Here is a 16,317-nt window from a genome sequence, read left to right as displayed (position 1 = left end):
TCCTGGTGGGTCCTCCAGCCCCAGCCTGTTCTCTGCCATCCTGCTTATCCCCCTTCTGGGGTGCAGGGTTCTTCCCCAGATCTTGCTTTCGGGGGACACGGGGGGGGGGGTGTTTGGCGGGTCCGTGGCCGAGCAGAGCCGGTGGGAGCGAGCTCCGGGAGGCTCAGGAGGTGTGTCCTCTTCCCCAACAGGCCGAGCTGATCAGCAAACAGGCACAGGAGAAGTTTGAGCTGAGCGAGAGCTGCGGGCAGCGCGGCGGGCTGCGGGGCGCGGCGGGCGAGCAGCTCAGCTTCGCGGCGGGGCTGGTCTATTCGCTCAGCCTCCTGCAGGCCACGCTCCACAAATACGAGCAGTGAGTCCCAGCCCGGCTCCCCGCCCCTCGGCCCCCCCCACGCTCCCTCGGGAGCTGTCCTGGCCTTAGGAAGCTGAGGGAGCCGGTGTCTCGCCTCCCAAAGGGACGTTTGCTGCTCCTGCAGGTCCCTCCTCGTTTCCCCCCCAGGAACTGCCACGTGAAGGGATCCACTTCTCTAGTGTTGCTCATTCTGCAGCTGTGACTGTGTCTTGAGGCCAGAAGCAGCCTCGGGGCAGGGGTTTTCCATCTGTCCTTGCCAGGAGACACATCCCAGCCTCCTGCAGAGCTGGGTTTGGCTCTGGGTTCCATCCCCTGCTCCACCAGTGCCAGTGCAGGGGGTGTCACGGTGTCACCCTGCAGGCTCAGCTGGTGCAAGGCCACTGCTGGGCAGAGCCCTGACAGCACCAGGGAGCCAGGGCTGCGCTTCCCTCCCAGATGGGGCAGTGCCCTCAGACACCCACCTGCCCCCAGCCTGGCTCCCTTGGAACGGGAGCCCTGAGAGGTCCCTCTGCTCCCGCACCAGCCTGGGGGATGGACCTGCAGAGGCTCCTTCTGCCTCCAGAGCTGGCTCAAGGCTTCAAGCCTGGACTGTTTTCTAACCTGAGGCTCCCTTTCCTGGAGCTCCAGGCACCCTGTCTCACCCCAGGATGTTCTACAGATGGTTGGACCTTTGTTAACCACTATGGTGCTCCTGGGGATCCAGCTGGGGTTGCTGGGGGGGCTCCGATGGTCTGAGCTTGATGCCCAGCAGCAGAGCCTCATGCTGGTGTGGTCTGGAGCACATCCCAGCCCAGCTGACCAGGCCTGTTCCCTGCCCAGGGCCCTGAACAAGTGCAGTGTGGAGGTCTACAAGAAGGTGGGGATGTTGTATCCCGAGATGAGCGTCCACGAGCGCTCCCTGGACTTCCTGATCGAGCTGCTGCACAAGGACCAGCTGGACGAGACAGTCAACGTGGAGCCACTGACCAAGGCCATCAAATACTACCAGGTGGGTCTGCGGAGCCTGGGGCCAAGCTTGGGGGATTTCTGACCTGCAGGGTGAGGAACTGGTGCAGCCTGGCCAGTGACTGCCACGGCTGGAGATCATGGAATCCTTTTGGTTGGAAAAGACCTTTAAGATCACTGAATCCAACCGTTACTGATCCCGCCTGTTCCCGTGGCACCTGGACAGGCTGTGAATGAGCTCGTTGCTGGCACTTCCCTTGGGGTGTTTGTCACCTCTGGAGCTCACAGGACCAGGGCCTGTGACAGTGCCACTCGGGGCTGTGCTCCCTGTCCCTGGAAGGTCACAGTTCTGTCCTCAGTTCTGCCCCTCTGTGCTGCGGGTCAGGACCACCAGCTCCTGCAGGGGCAACGTGTCCCTGGGGGCTCTGGTGGGGGGCACTGCCAGAGTTTTCGCTTCCAGTTAAAAATCAGGCCAACCCCTCAGTGTTTGGTTTTCACCTGTTTGCTGGTTCGGTTGGTTTGCTGCCCCCCGGGGCTGCTGAGCCTGTCCTGCCTCTCTCCACCCAGCACCTCTACAGCATCCACCTGGCTGACCAGGCTGAGGACTGCACCCTGCAGCTGGCTGACCACATCAAGGTCTGTCCCTTCCCTCCTTCCCCCTCCTCTGCCTTTGCCCTTTCTGCCCCCCTCTCCCCCCTCCCCCAGATCACAGAATCATGGAATTGTTCTGATTGGAAAAGACCTTTAGGATCATTGAGTCCAACCATAACCCAGCTGTGCCAGGTCCAGTGCTTAACCCGTGTCCCTCAGCACCACATCTACATGTCTGTCATACACCTTCAGGGATGGAGACTCAACCACCTCCCTGGGCCACTGCTTAATTACCCTTTTTTCTAACATCTAAGAGATATTAAAGAGATCCCTTTGGGACCTGAAGTGCCTCCTTCCCCCATGTCCCCACTGTGGTCACCTATCCCCAGCTCTTGCTGCCTGCAGAGGCACAGAGGTGACGAGGGCTCCCGGGGCAGGGGAGGGGGATGGAGACATGGGGATAGAAGAAGAGCAGTGAGGAGAGTGTGGAGAGCAGGAGGGAGGGCTGAGCTGCCCAGCTGGGGAGGGAAGTCCCCATGCACTCCAACCATGGGCTGGACACCTCAGTCCGTGCTCCTGCCACCCCTGTGCCCAGGGCAGGGTGATACAGGGAGGGTCCGTCCTGCAGCACCCGTGGCCACCTCCTGGTTTGCCCCAGAGCTCCCTGGCCCCCTCCCCGTGCTGACCCTGCCCTGTTTTGTGCTCTGCAGTTCACCCAGAGTGCCTTGGACTGCATGGGGGTGGAGGTCTGCCGGCTCCGCGCCTTCCTCCAGGTAGGACCCGGGGTGGGCGGGTCCTGCGGGGCTCCCCCCGTCCCTCCCGCAGGGTTCTGAGCTCCTTCCTCTGCTCCCCTAGGCTGGGCAGGAGGCGTCCGACCTGGCCATCCTGCTCAAGGACCTGGAGACCTCCTGCAGCGACATCCGCCAGTTCTGCAAGAAGATCCGGCGCCGCATGCCCGGCACGGACGCCCCGGGGATCCCGGCGGCGCTGGGCTTCGGGCAGCAGGTGGGATGGGGGCACGGGCTTGGCAGCCTGCTTCCTGCAGCCTTGGAGCTTCCTTTTGTCTTCCCTGGTGGTCCCCATCTCCTAGTGATGCTCAATAGCTCCAGCCTGGGGTGAGGCAGGTGGCGGGGAGTGGTGCTGGGAAGCAGTCCCCTTGTCCCTGCCTGTCCCTGCCCATCCCACCCCCGCTGCCCATCCCACCCCTGCTGCCCATCCCACCCCTGCTGCCCATCCCACCCCTGCTGCCCATCCTACCCCTGCTGCCCATCCCACCCCCGCTGCCCATCCCACCCCTGCTGCCCATCCTACCCCCGCTGCCCATCCCACCCCTGCTGCCCATCCCACCCCTGCTGTCTCTCCCTCCCGCAGGTGTCAGACACACTCCTGGACTGCCGCAAGCACCTGACCTGGGTGGTGGCCGTGCTGCAGGAGGTGGCGGCTGCGGGGGCACAGATGATTGCTCCCCTGGCCGAGAACGAGGGGCTGCAGGCAGTGAAGCTGGAGGATCTGGCCTTCAAGGCCAGCGAGCAGGTGGGAACCCCCCTTCTCCACCACCCCTTCCTTCCCCTGCAGCGGGGCAGAGCCAGGACTCATCCTGCCCCTGAGCAGCTCTGGGTGGGAGAAATGATCCACGAGCCAGCAATGGGCCCTGGTGGCCAAGAAGGCCAGTGGAGTCCTGGGGGACACTAGGAAGAGTGTGGCTAGCAGGTCAAGAGAGGTCATCCTCCCTCTCTGCTCTGTCCTGGTGGGGCCACATCTGGAGAACAGGGTCCAGCTGGAGGCTCCCCAGTTCAGGAGAGATAGGGAACTGCTGGAGAGAGTCCAGGGGAGGCAACAAAGATGACTAGAGTAGGGGCTTGGAGCATCTCCAGTCTCCAAAGGCTGAGAGAGCTGGGGCTGGTCAGCCTGGAGAAGGCTGAGGGGAGACCTTATCAATGGCTACAAGTATCTCAGGGTGGGTGCATCGAGGATGGAGCCGGATTCTGTTCAGTAATTCCCAGGGACAGGACAAGGGGCAATGTGCACAAGCTGGAACATGGGAAGTGCCACTGAAATATGAGGGAAAACCTCTTTCCTGTGAGGGTGACAGAGCCCTGGGCCAGGCTGCCCAGGGAGGCTGTGGAGTCCCCTGCTCTGGAGACTTTCCAGACCCCCCTGGATGCAGCCCTGTGGGATGTGCTCCAGGCAATCCTGTTCCAGTTGAAGTTGGACTGGGTGATCTCCAGAGGTCCCTTCCAACCCTGACAGTTCCGTGGTTCTGTGAGAACTTTGTGGACACCCCTGGGAATGTGGCAGGGGAGGGAACGCCAGAACGTGGAGGGCTCTCTGCTCCCCGCAGCTGCCCTTGCTCCAGGACTGCGGGGAGGGGGCTGTCACCCCGGCCCAGAGCCCCCTGCCACCTTCTCCCCATCCTCCCCAGATCTACGGCACCCAGGGCATCAACCCCTACGAGTGCCTGCGCCAGTCCTGCAGCATCCTGATTGCCACCATGAACAAGATGGCCACGGCCATGCAGGAGGGCGAGTACGACGCCGACCGGCCGCAGAACAAGGTGGGACCTGGGGCAGGGCTGGGGCACCGGGGCTGCTCCACCATCTCCCACAGCCCTGGCAGGAGCAGGTGCCATGGGGGGCAGGGGGCTGGGGAGGGGCAGCCTGTGGGACAGAGAACAATCCCCTGGTGGCCCAGCTGGGGTTACTGGGGCTGATCCCAGACCCCTTGGCGCCGTGTTCCTTGCAGCCCATGCCGCCGGCCGAGCTGCGCGCGGCGGCTCTTCGGGCAGAGATCACTGATGCTGAGGGGCTGGGGCTGAAGCTGGAGGACAGGGAGACAGTCATCAAAGAGCTGAAGAAGTCCCTCAAGATCAAGGTGAGCTGTTCTCCATCCGCCTCTGCCTTCCCAGCAGCTCGGGGATGAGGTGTTTGCTGCCGCAGCCACCCCCGTTGTTGCCTGTGGAGCTGGTGGTCCTGAGTCCCAGCTGGATTCCAGTACTGGAAGGGGCTCCAGGAAAGCTGGGGAGGGGCTTTTCATCAGAGAAGATAGTGATAGGACAAGGGTGATGGTTTTAAACTGAGAGAGGGGAGATTTAGGTTAGATATTAGGAAGAAATTCTTCACTCTGAGGGTGGTGAGGAACTGGGATGGGCTGCCCAGGGAGGCTGTTGATGCCCCATCCCTGGAGGTTTTTAAGGCCAGGCTGGACGAGGTTTTGTGCAGCCTGGTCTGGTGGTTCCCTGGGGGTTGGAGCTGGATGATCTTTAAGGTCCCTTCCAACCTTCATGATTCTGTGATTTCCTCCTGGAAGTGCTCTTCCAGTTAGGAGGAAGGTGCTGCCTGCCTGCTGGGGCCTGTCCCTGCCTTTCCCCCCGCAGTGTTCTGGGATGGGGAGCGTTGGTGATGGGTGATGTGCCCAAGCACCACCCACACCCTGGGGGTTTTGGGGCTGGCTCCCTTGGGAGCTTTTCCTGGTGCCCACCATCCCTCCCCGGGCCCTGGAACTGATTCCTCTCCTGCCTCCCCAGGGTGAGGAGCTGAGCGAAGCCAACGTGCGGCTCAGCCTCCTGGAGAAGAAGCTGGACAGCGCGTCCAAGGACGCTGACGACCGTGTGGAGAAGATCCAGACCAAGCTGGATGAGACCCAGACACTGCTCAAGAAGAAAGAGAAGTGAGTGAGAGAGGGAGATGCTGGGGGGACTGGGGGAGTGCTGGGCAGCCAGTGGTCCCTCAGGTGGGCTGGGAGGGTTTGAGGAAGGGATGAGGGGGGGATAAGGTGGTAAAGGGAGGTGATTATCCCCCTCTGCTCTGGCAAGACCCCCCTGTGGGGCTGGGTCTAGCTCTGGGGTCCCCAACACCAGAAGGACATGGAGCTGTTGGAAAGGGTCCAGAGGAGGCCCTGGAGATGATGGGAGGGCTGGAGCAGCTCTGCTCTGGAGACAGGCTGGGAGAGCTGGGGTGTTCAGCCTGGAGAAGAGAAGGCTCCAGGGAGACCTGAGAGCACCTTCCAGTGCCTGAAGGGGCTCCAGGAAAGCTGGGGAGGGGCTTGGGACAAGGGCAGGGAGGGATGGGAGCAGGGGGAAGGGTTTCCAGCTGGCAGAGGGAGCTGGAGCTGAGATGTGAGGGAGAAATTCTGGGCTGTGAGGGTGGGGAGAGCCTGGCCCAGGTTGCCCAGGGAAGCTGTGGCTGCCCCATCCCTGGCAGTGTTGAAGGGCAGGTTGGATGGGGCTTGGAGCAGCCTGGGCTGCTGGGAGGTGTCCCTGCCCATGCAGGGGGGGCACTGGGTGGGCTTTGAGGTCCCTTCCAACCCAAACTAGTCTGGATTCTATTTGTGTGTCTGCTGGAGGCTGGTGGGGCTCCAGCCCCAGGATCAGCAGGGGTGTGCTGGGGGCACAGCAGCAGGATGCAGGACAAACTCCAGGTCCTGGACTTCTCGCCCCTTTCCCTCGGAAGAGCATCTCCAGCGACCTCCGTGACTCTGTGTGCTCTTCCCAGGGAGTTCGAGGAGACCATGGATGCTCTCCAGGCAGACATCGACCAGCTGGAGTCGGAGAAGGTGGAGCTGAAGCAGCGCCTGAACAGCCAGTCCAAGCGCACCATCGAGGGGCTGCGCGGCTCCCCGGCCTCGGGGGTGGCCTCCATCGTGTCCGGCATCGCCGGAGGTGTGTCCTGGCATTCCTGCTGCTGGGGGGGCCTGCAGGCTGGGCAGGGAGCCTGGGACCCCTCCCGACATGACGGAGCCCGGGAGCAGCGCCGGGGGCGCCCGCAGCATCTCCCTGGCGTCCCGGGAGGAGCTGGGGAATTGCCACGGGAGCCAGTGCTTGGGAATGGTGCTCCTGCATCCCGGGGCTCTGCCTGCCCGGCATTCCCGCTGAGCCAGAGCCCCTCGGTGGGCTCTGATGGCAGCTGGGGTGTGTGGGGACCCTGCAGCTCCATGCTTGGGTGGGCAGGATGGTGGGGACAGCACCGAGGAGCCAGCCCGGGGTGTCCCTGCAGCTGGATGGGCTGGGGGTTCTTGGTGGTGGGTCACCCAGCTCTGCTGGGTGCTGGGACCACCTGGTCCATCCCAGCAGGATGCTCCAGGGGAGCTGTGGGCTGTGCCTGCCCACGGGCCTGTCCTGTCCCACCAGGCTGGCTCAAGGAGCCCCCATCTCTTGGTGCCCCCTGGGCTCTCCCGAAGCCCAGCAGCACAGGCTGGGTAGTGCTGAGGGACAGGGCTCGCTGAGGTGGCACCTTCCTTGTCACTGTTGGGAGGACGGGTCCTACAAGTAGCACCTGTAGGCAGGGCTGGAGGCAAAGCAGGGCTGGGGGTGGGAAGGTGTCTTTGCCAGGAGCTCTGGCTGTGGGACAGCATGTGGCTTCCTGGGGGAAAGCTCTGGGGTCCTTCAGGATTGTGAAAGCTCCAGGGTCCTTCCGGGCTGTGACTGGTGGGCCCGGCCCTCTGGCCTTGGTGTGACAGTGATGGGTGGGTCCGTGTCCCTGATCCCGTTGGTGACACCCGGAGGCAGCTCCTGGAAGAGGCAGCTCCTGGAAGCAGCAGCTCCTGACTCTCCAGGTCACGGGCCACCAGCCCTGGCTCTCGGGGACAGTCACAGCCTGTCTGGGCTCCCCAGCAGTGCCAGCTCCAGCCTGGTCACCAGCTGTGTGTGGGAGGGGGGGCCCGGGGGTGCTGCCTGAGGGGTCCCCAGTTCCCTGTGTTGCCCACTGGCTGTGTGGGAGCTGCTCCTTCACCCCGGCACGGGGAGGCTTGGAGCACCTGGAGCTGCTCAGCGGGGGTCACTGTGCCCCCCGAGCACCTCAGGGGCTCTGCAGGGCTGTGCGGGGGGGGTGTGTGTCCTGCCGTGGGTGCTCACACCCACACACAGGGTTGGGGTCCCAGCCAGATCCCCCAGCAGCTCATGGAATCCCCCACGAGGCTGCTGGGGCTCCCGGAGTCAGGGGACACAGGACCCAGCCCTGGGGGACCAGAGCTCCTCTGGCCGCGGCTCCTCTTGGGCTTGACCCTCAGCTTTAATTGTGCTTCTCCTTGTCTTCCCTCTGGCTCCTCTCCTTGCTCTGCAGAGGAACAGCAGCGAGGTACGACCCCCCCCAGCACCCGGCATGTGCTGCCCCCTCCCCCAGCACTGCATGCCCGGGGGGGGGACACGTCCCGAGGTTCCCATGCACGGCCCCAGCACAGGCTGGGGAGCAGGGCAGGAGCAGGAGCTGCTCCAGGGCAGTGCTTGGCTTGGGCACTGAGCACAGGAGAGTTCCTGGCTCAGCGTTCCTGGGCAGCCCCGGGAATCCAGGAAGGGAGCGAGGAGCATGGAACCCCGGCTTTGGGAAGGGGCACCTGGAGTGCCTGGTGTGGGGGAGGGGTGCTGGGGGTCCCGCCCTTCTCCATGGGGTGGGATGTGCTGCATGCTCGGGGGGCTCAGAGGGGCAGAACCTGCTTCCTGCCCCAGCACAGAAACTCGTCCCCTTGCTGGGCCTGGCCCGTGTCCCCCTGCCACCCTCCCTGACACTGCTGCCCGTGTCCCCACCCACAGGTGCTGGTGCTGGGCAGGTGGCAGGAGGTGGCTCAGGGCCCGTCCAGGTGAAGGACTCCCCTCTGCTCCTCCAGCAAATCGATGCCCTGCAGCTTTCCATCAAACACCTCAAGAACGAGAACAACCGGCTCAAGGTGTGTGTGGGGAGGAAGGTCCCTCACCCCGGGGGGTCCCTGGGACCCCAGAGCTGGGATCCGTGTGGGGTCAGCTCTTTGTCCCCGGGGTTGGGAGCCCAGCTCTGCTGTGGGGCTTGCAGTGAGCTTTCCACAAGGGGTGAGCTGCTGCTCCACTGGGAAAAGGGGCTTTGGGTCCTGGGGAAGGGCTTTGGATGCATTAGAGAAGGGGTTTCAGTCCATTGGGGAAGGGGCTTCAGCTCCAGGGGAAGGGGCTTCAGCTCCAGGGCAGGGGGCCGAGCTCAGGGGCAGCAGAGTGGGGGTGCTGGTGCCCCCCCTGGGGGCTCATCCCGGGTGATTAAGGCATTGATTGGTTAATGAATTCACCGCGAGGGAGGTGACAAAGCAGCAGAAGCTCTGATGAGCGGAATAAGGTCCCGCTGACATTAACTTGCAGAGGTGTCATTATGCAGATGAGGGTGCAGCAGTTCACGAGCTGCCTCCGTGGCTCTGCAGGTCCCGAGGTCCCGACCCGTCTCCCCCTCCCCAGTCACAGAACCTTAGGGGTTGGAAGGGACCTCGAAAGCTCATCCAGTCCAACCCCCTGCCTGTGGGGGTCACCCCTCCCTGTGCTTATCCAGGGGCTTTGTCCCCGCGCCCTGCTGGGCTGGGGTTGTCCCTCCTGCCTCCCTCGGATGATCCAGCTCTGGAGCTGGGGTTTGGTGCCCATTCGGTTTGGGTTTTTTTGGCCTGCTCGGTTCCTCCCCCACACTCCCCGTCACCTTCTCCCCCGTCCCCAGGGCGAGCAGATGAAGCTGGAGCTGGCCAGCCTGACGCCCCTGCAGGTGCCCAAGGTGTCCCCCACCCGGGGCAGGCAGGGGGAAGGGCTGGCCACGCAGGCTCTGTTCCGCAGGAGCAGCCAGCTCCTGGAGACCCTCTACCAGCTGAGCGCCAACGCCAAGGTGCTGGACATGAAGCGCACCAAGTCCGGTAGGTCCTGCACAGGCTCTCCCTGCCTCGAGCTGCTGGGGAGCAGCTTTGGGGGGCAAGGGGGGGCCATGGGCAGCTCCTGGGCAACCTCCGTGTCTTCCTCTACCTGGTGTAGGAGTAGGAGGACAGTGTGGGTCTGGTGGGAGAAGGCCTTGGAGATCATGGGGTCCAAGCATCATGGAATTAACCCCTGCCCTGCCCCGTGTCCCTCAGCACCATCTCCAGAGCTTGGAAACCCCTCCAGGGATGGGGACTCCCCCCCTGCCCTGGGCAGCCTGGGCCAGGGAATGACAGCCCTTTGGGGAAGAAATTGTTCCTAATATCCAGTCTAAACCTCCCCTGGCACAACTTGAGGCCATTTCCTCTTGTCCCATCCCTTGTTCCTGGGGAGCAGAGCCCGACCCCCCTGGCTCCAACCTCCCCTCAGGCAGCTGCAGAGCCAGCAGGTCTCCCCTCAGCCTCCTTGGCTCCAGGCTGGACACCCCCAGCTCCCTCAGCTGCTCCTGCTCAGACTGGTGCTCCAGCCCCTTCCCCAGCTCCCTTGCCCTTCTCTGGACACACTCCAGCCCCTCCATGTCCCTTTTCTGGCCCAGCCCTGACCCCAGGACTGGAGGTGCCCCCTCCCCAGTGCCCAGCACAGGGGGACCATCCCTGCCCTGCTGCTGCTGCCCACACTCTGGTGACACAAGCCAGGATGCTGGTGGCCTTCTGGGCTCATCTCCAGCCCCTGCCACCCAACACCCCCAGGTCCTTTCCCGCGGGGGCACTTTCCTGCCCCCCTGCCCCGCGGTGCCGCCCTGTGCCCCCCGCCGGGCTGGCCGCCCCCCGGGGCTGCTCCGCGCCCCTCACCTCCCGTTCCCGTTCCCCCGCAGCGAGGAGCTCCTCGGCGCGGCTGCTGGAGCAAACAGCCCGGCTCTGCGCCCTCAAAAACACCATCGACGCTCTGCGGGTACGTGGGACTTGGGGGTGGGGAGAGGGGGGGTGGTCCTGGTTCCTGCCCCACCCTCCGTGGGAGGGGGCGAGGTGCTGCCCCCTCCCCCTGCCCGAACCAAGCTGGGGTTGACCCCTCTGCCTTGTCCCCGGGGATGGGGGGTGGTCTTTCTGTGGCTTGGGGGGAGTCTCTGGGAGGTGGTGAGGAGCTTCAGGGGGACGTGCGGGACAGTGGGGGGCCCTGGGGCGCCATGAAGGACTCTGGGGGGGCAGTGGGGGCCGCTGGCAGAACATGAGGGGCTCTGCAGGGTGGTGGGGGCTGAAGGGAAACCATGTGGGGCTCTGGGGAGCACTGGGGGGGCTCTCGGGGGCAGTTAGGGGGCTCTGGGGGTCTCCGTGGTTCTGGGGTGACCTCGTGGTGCCCTTGTCCCCCCCCCCCCCAGGATGACACGATGCGGGCGATGGTTCAGCAGCAGCCGGGGGCTGGTGTCCCCACCGACTTCGGCACCTTCCCCTCCTCCTCCTTCCTGAAGGTGAGACCCTGGGGGGGTCCCGGGGGGCCCTGGGTGTGGGGAGGGGCCTGGGCGGGAGGTCCTGGGGCAGCGTCTGGGGGCCGGGGCGGGGGCGGGAGGCTCCGTGCTCCATCCCCGTGGTTCCAGGGTGACGGGGGCGGTGGCGGGGGCCCTGTGGGGTGTGTGGGGGCGCGGCCCGGTGCCCACCCCCCGGCTCTAACGGCGCGGTGCCCCGGCAGGCCAAGCGGGAGCAGGAGGAGGGGATGTCGTGCTACGGGCGGGTGAGCTTCCCGTGCGCCCCGGGGCACAGCCAGGCCCACCGGCTGCTCCTCACCCCCGAGCTGCTGCACCAGCTCCGCGGACACTTCGTCTGCTGAGCCGGGGTCCCCGCACGGGCGGGGGGCACCGCACAGACCCCCCCCCCCCTACCTCCCACCCAGCCCCCCCCGCTGCTGCCAGCGCTGCCAGACACTACGGCCGCCCCCCCGGGACCCCCGGGCGGCACCGCAGCCCCCGCACCCCACACTCCAGCCCGGTGCCCGCGGGGCTGCTACGGGCCGGGGGCTGTCCCGGGGCTGAGCCCCCCCCGTCCCTCCGCGCCCCCCCGGCCTCGGCACTTGCGCTCTCAATAAAGTTGCCCTGAACCTGCTCGCGGCCCCGCGCCTTCCTGGGGGGCACCGGGGGCACGGGAGGAGGCCGGGGGGCACCGGGGGACACGGGAGCTGAGCGGGGGAGGGGGCCGGGGGACCGGAGGCGGACCGGGGGGGGGTTGAGGGGGACGGGGCATCCCGGGGGGCTCGGGTGGGGACCGGGGGCGGTGGCCGAGGGGCAGGGGGGTCCCGGGGGGGGGGGGGCGGGCGCGGCCACGTGCGGCCGCGGGGGGCGGGGCGGGCGGCGGCGGGAACGGCGCGGGAGGGGGCGGGAGGCGCGCGGGCGGCTCCCATTGGCCAGTGCGCACGGGGGGGCGGGAGGTCGGGGCATCCGCTGAGTCTGATTGGCTGAGATGGGGCAGGGAGGAGGGACTGTCCTGTGCGCTACCTGATTGGCTAGAGGCAGCTCCGTCTCGGGCATCCTGTGCTGATTGGTGGGAGCGCGCGGAGCGGTGGGCGCTGATTGGCCGCCGGGGGCGGGGGGCGGGCTTCCGGCGCCGCGCTGCCAGTTCCGGGCGGCGGCGGCAGCGGCGGCAAGATGGTGAGTGTCGTTGGGCCCGGGCCGCGCCGCGCCCGCCGCATCCGCCCGCATCGGGCCGGGGCTGGGCCGGGGGAGGCCGGGGATGGGTCCGGGTGGGCGCGGGGGGCGGCGGAGCCCGGGGGCCGGGGCTCCTGTGGCGGGGCCGGGGGGTGCGGGGCCCGCGGCCGCCCCGAGCCCCCGGTGACCGGTACCGGTGCAGGTGCTGCTGCACGTGCTGTTCGAGCACGCGGCCGGGTACGCGCTGTTCGCCGTGCGGGAGGTGGAGGAGATCAGCCTGCTGCTGCCGCAGGTACGGGGCGGGGCCGCCCGGGGGTGCGGGGGGGGGAGAGGGGAGACCCGGGGTCGGGAACTGGAGACGGGACGGGGGGTGGAGGGCGATCCTGGGACGGGAACCGGGAACCGGGGACGGGGTTGGGGGCGAGAATGGAAGGGGCGGTCCCGGGGCAGGCGGAGGGAACGTGTCTGTCCTGCCCGGCGGGGCTGGTCCGGTGCCGGGGGTCTCGTTCCCGGGTGCTGCCGAGCCCCTGCCCTCCGTGCGCCGTTCCCGGGGCCGTTCCCGGGGCCCCCCCGCCGGGCCCTGACCGCGTGTCCCCCCAGGTGGAGCAGAGCGTCCTGACCCTCGGCAAGTTCCTCAACGTGGTGAAGCTCGTGGCCTTCTCCCCCTTCAAGTCTGCCCAGAGCGCCCTGGAGAACATCAACGCTGTCTCCGAGGGTGAGTTAGGGGGTCAGGGCCTTGGGACCCCCCCGTGGGGGGCTGCCCGGCCCCGCTGACCCCCCTGTTCCCGCAGGGATTCTCCATGAGGACCTGAGGCTGCTGCTGGAGACCTCCATGCCCGCCAAGAAGAAGAAGGTGCTGCTGGGGGTGGCCGACCCCAAGATGGGGGCAGCCATCCTGGAGGAGCTGGGCTTCCAGTGCCAGACCGGGGGGGTGGTGGCCGAGCTCCTGCGGGGTGAGTGAGGGGGGCGCCGGGGGGGCTGCCGGGGGCGGGGCATACCCGGGGCTGTCCCGGGGTGACGCTGCTCCCGGCGCAGGGATCCGGCTGCACTTCCACGCGCTGGTGAAGGGCCTGACAGCCCAGTCGGCCTCCAAGGCCCAGCTGGGCCTGGGGCACAGCTACTCCCGGGCCAAGGTCAAGTTCAACGTCAACCGGGTGGACAACATGATCATCCAGTCCATCAGCCTGCTGGACCAGCTGGACAAGGACATCAACACCTTCTCCATGCGCGTACGGTGAGGAGGGGTCCCAGGGTGGGGGGCACACGGGGCGTCTCCCCATGCTTACCACAGGCAGCTGCTGCTCCGGCTGCCTGTACAGGACGGGGAGGGAGAGCAGAGCCTCGGGCACAGCGCGGTGGTGGGGACAGTGCCACGGCTGGGGCGTGCCTGGGGGACACCTGGGGCCTGGGGGACACGAGGGGCTCAGGGACACAAGGACCCACATGAGGCTTGGGACACGTGGTGCTCAGGGTGGGGGACCCACGTGGGGCTGGAGAGGACACGTGGGACCCACGTGGGGCTCGGACACGCACGTGTAGAGCTCAGGGTGGGGGACGCTCTGGGGGGCTCTGGGGTGTCGGGGCCACCCGTGACCTGGTGCTGTCCCCAGGGAGTGGTACGGGTACCACTTCCCCGAGCTGATCAAGATCGTCCCCGAGAACTTCAGCTACTGCCGCCTGGCCAAGTTCATCGGGAACCGCAAGGAGCTGAGCGAGGAGAGCCTGGAGGGGCTGGAGGAGATCGTCATGGACAGCGCCAAGGCCCAGGCCATCCTGGAGGCCTCGCGCTCCTCCATGGGTGAGTGGGGGTGCTGGGGGCGGCTCTGCCGTGCTCCCCGGGGCTCCCGGGATGCGTCGCTCACCCCCCGTGTCCCCAGGGATGGACATTTCCCCCCTGGACCTCATCAACATCGAGAGCTTCTCCAGCCGCGTCATCTCGCTCTCCCAGTACCGGCAGGGCCTGCAGGAGTATCTGCGCTCCAAGATGAGCCAGGTGGCTCCCAGCCTCTCGGCGCTCATCGGGGAGGTGGTGAGTGTGTGCCCCCCGTGCCCCCCGGCCCCCCGTGCCCCCCGGCCCCCTGCCCCAGGCCCCGGAGATGATGTCTGAGCGAATCTGTCAATCCTCTGAGCTCTCCTGCTGACACCCCTCGCTGCTGATCCCCGGCCTGGGGGGCTGCACGTGGCCTGGAGCTGCATCCCGGGGCTGGGGGCAGCCCTGACGCCCCCTCCCCTGCTTTCTTTCCCCCCCTACAGGTGGGTGCCCGCCTCATCTCCCACGCTGGCAGCCTGACCAACCTGGCCAAGTACCCGGCCTCGACGGTGCAGATCCTGGGGGCAGAGAAGGCCCTGTTCAGGTACCCGGGGGGTGGTCGCCGTGATGGCTGAACCCTGGGCTGCTGGCTGGGATGCTCCGGGACCCCCGCCCGGCTGCACGTGACCCGCCAGCCCCGCCCTGAGCGACCACCGTGGCTGGGGGTGCCGGGACCCCCCGGAGGTCAGCGGGGACAAGGGATGTCTCTGGGTCATACCGGGGCTGCTGGGGGAGGAGGGTGGCTCTGCTCTGGGGGTGGTGGCTGCACTCTGGGGGTTCCCTCATCCCCCGGGGGTGTCCTGTGCCCGCTGACCCCTCGCTGGGCACTTTCAGGGCACTGAAGACCCGGGGAAACACCCCCAAGTACGGTCTCATCTTCCACTCCACCTTCATCGGGCGGGCGGCCGCCAAGAACAAGGGCCGGATCTCCCGGTACTTGGCCAACAAGTGCACCATCGCCTCCCGCATCGACTGCTTCTCAGGTGGGGGGCAGGGGGTCCTGGGCTGGGGACGGGGGGTCCTGGGGGAGGGGATGGGGGGCTCCTGTGTCGCCTCTGCCGTGATGGGAATATTTTTCGTCAACAGCATCTCCCTGTGAGAATGGTGACACCTCTGGTCTGAGCAGAGTGGGGCGGGGGGCAGGGGCGTGGGTGGGTGAGGGGGGTGGGATGGGGGGGTGTTGAGCCCCCCTCTTCCCCCCCCCCACCCGCAGAAGTCCCCACCAGTGTCTTTGGGGACAAGCTGCGGGAGCAGGTGGAGGAGCGCTTGGCCTTCTACGAGACCGGGGAGCCACCCCGCAAGAACCTGGAGGTGATGAAGGAGGCGGTGGTGGAGGTGAGGCTGGTGGGGGGTGGGCAGGGCCCCCTGCCCTCGGAGGTGATGTCAAACCCAGTCCTGACCTGCTGTGGAGGGAAAAGACTGATTTAATGAGGCTGATCCGAGCGGTGGGGCCAGGGCAGGGGGGTTGGGGTCTCTCCTGCCCCCCTGAGCCCCCCACTCTGCTCCGGCAGGCGAGCGAGGTGGTGGCTGAGGTCAAGAGGAGGCAGGAGAAGAAGGAGAAGAAGAAGAAGAAACGTGAGAAGCGGCGGCTGGAGGCTCTGGCTGCGGCTGCAGAGGAGGTGGAGAACTCGGTGGCAGAGGCAGAGGTGAAAACGGGCTGGGGGGGGTGGTGCCCCCCAGGGGGCTGCGACAGGCCTGGGCTGGTGGAGTAGGGGGATTCTGGTTATTCCTCACCCATCCCTTGGCCCGGGGGGGTTGTGGTGCTCCCAAAGGGGGTGGGGGGCAGGATGGGGTTGGGTGCAGCTCTGCTGACCCTGGGGTTCCCCTCAGGAGAACGACATCGAGCCCAAGAAGAAGAAGAAAAAGAAGAAGCAGCAGCAGGAAGTGGAAGCTGAGTCGGAGCCAGAGCCCGAGGAGAATGGGCTGGAGGAAGAGGCTTTGCCCAAGAAGAAAAGGAAACTGATGGTGGAGGCTGGAGAGGAGGAAGAGGAGAAGAAGAAGAAAAAGAAGAAGAAGAAGGTGGTGGTTGGGGACTCAGAGGAGGACTGAGGCAGCAGAGCTGGAGTCAGGCTGTGCTCCAGCAGGATGGACTGATGGACAGGCAGGACGGACTGAGGGACAGGCAGGAGCTCAGCTGGAGCAGCCTCGGGGTTTTGGCACCTCGGGGCTTGGTTGGGCCCCCCTGGCCAGGCCAAGGACCCCCCTGGCCTGGGGGCAGCGCTGGAGCCCCCTGGGCCCCGTCCCGGGGGTGGGTCGGGCTGTGTGTGCAGAGTCTGTCCCGGCCCGGGGAGGGGCGGGGGTGGAGCCCCCCACGTGTGACCCCGCCCCAATAAAGGGCAGCGGTTGTTGATCCTCAGCTTGTT

General features: G+C 66.5%; 2 protein-coding genes and 2 non-coding genes across 4 annotated transcripts in view; all 4 read left to right on the top strand.

The window, feature by feature from the left end:
• The window catches only part of DCTN1 (dynactin subunit 1), a 13,927-nt gene extending 2,323 nt beyond the window's left edge, over window positions 1-11,604 (top strand). The window contains exons 3-18 of the mRNA XM_051618321.1: window positions 192-352; window positions 1,172-1,340; window positions 1,865-1,933; window positions 2,599-2,661; window positions 2,744-2,893; window positions 3,260-3,421; window positions 4,311-4,442; window positions 4,631-4,759; window positions 5,412-5,554; window positions 6,379-6,545; window positions 7,945-7,959; window positions 8,412-8,545; window positions 9,325-9,514; window positions 10,387-10,463; window positions 10,888-10,977; window positions 11,196-11,604. Of these exons, the coding sequence (XP_051474281.1) occupies window positions 192-352; window positions 1,172-1,340; window positions 1,865-1,933; window positions 2,599-2,661; window positions 2,744-2,893; window positions 3,260-3,421; window positions 4,311-4,442; window positions 4,631-4,759; window positions 5,412-5,554; window positions 6,379-6,545; window positions 7,945-7,959; window positions 8,412-8,545; window positions 9,325-9,514; window positions 10,387-10,463; window positions 10,888-10,977; window positions 11,196-11,333 (1,989 nt within the window). The 3' untranslated portion in view covers window positions 11,334-11,604. The remainder of the gene's footprint in view (window positions 1-191; window positions 353-1,171; window positions 1,341-1,864; window positions 1,934-2,598; window positions 2,662-2,743; window positions 2,894-3,259; window positions 3,422-4,310; window positions 4,443-4,630; window positions 4,760-5,411; window positions 5,555-6,378; window positions 6,546-7,944; window positions 7,960-8,411; window positions 8,546-9,324; window positions 9,515-10,386; window positions 10,464-10,887; window positions 10,978-11,195) is intronic.
• Window positions 11,605-12,110: 506 nt separating this feature from the next.
• On the top strand, window positions 12,111-16,304 carry NOP56 (NOP56 ribonucleoprotein). Its single transcript, XM_051617347.1, has 12 exons — window positions 12,111-12,147; window positions 12,347-12,436; window positions 12,745-12,859; window positions 12,936-13,097; window positions 13,180-13,378; window positions 13,755-13,942; window positions 14,022-14,173; window positions 14,398-14,498; window positions 14,789-14,937; window positions 15,168-15,289; window positions 15,466-15,600; window positions 15,785-16,304. Exons 1-12 carry the CDS (start codon window positions 12,145-12,147, stop codon window positions 16,001-16,003), a joined length of 1,635 nt encoding a protein of 544 aa, XP_051473307.1. The 5' UTR covers window positions 12,111-12,144; the 3' UTR covers window positions 16,004-16,304.
• LOC127384991 (small nucleolar RNA SNORD56) lies at window positions 15,010-15,080 on the top strand. Its single transcript, XR_007889554.1, has one exon. It is a non-coding gene; the product is annotated as a small nucleolar RNA SNORD56 (small nucleolar RNA).
• LOC127385002 (small nucleolar RNA SNORD57) lies at window positions 15,327-15,394 on the top strand. Its single transcript, XR_007889565.1, has one exon. It is a non-coding gene; the product is annotated as a small nucleolar RNA SNORD57 (small nucleolar RNA).
• Window positions 16,305-16,317: the final 13 nt, after the last annotated feature.

Source organism: Apus apus, chromosome 4 (genome assembly GCF_020740795.1).
Source record: "Apus apus isolate bApuApu2 chromosome 4, bApuApu2.pri.cur, whole genome shotgun sequence".
In the NCBI taxonomy this organism is placed as follows: Eukaryota; Metazoa; Chordata; class Aves; order Apodiformes; family Apodidae; genus Apus; species Apus apus.
This window is presented reverse-complemented; position numbering and strand designations above follow the sequence as displayed.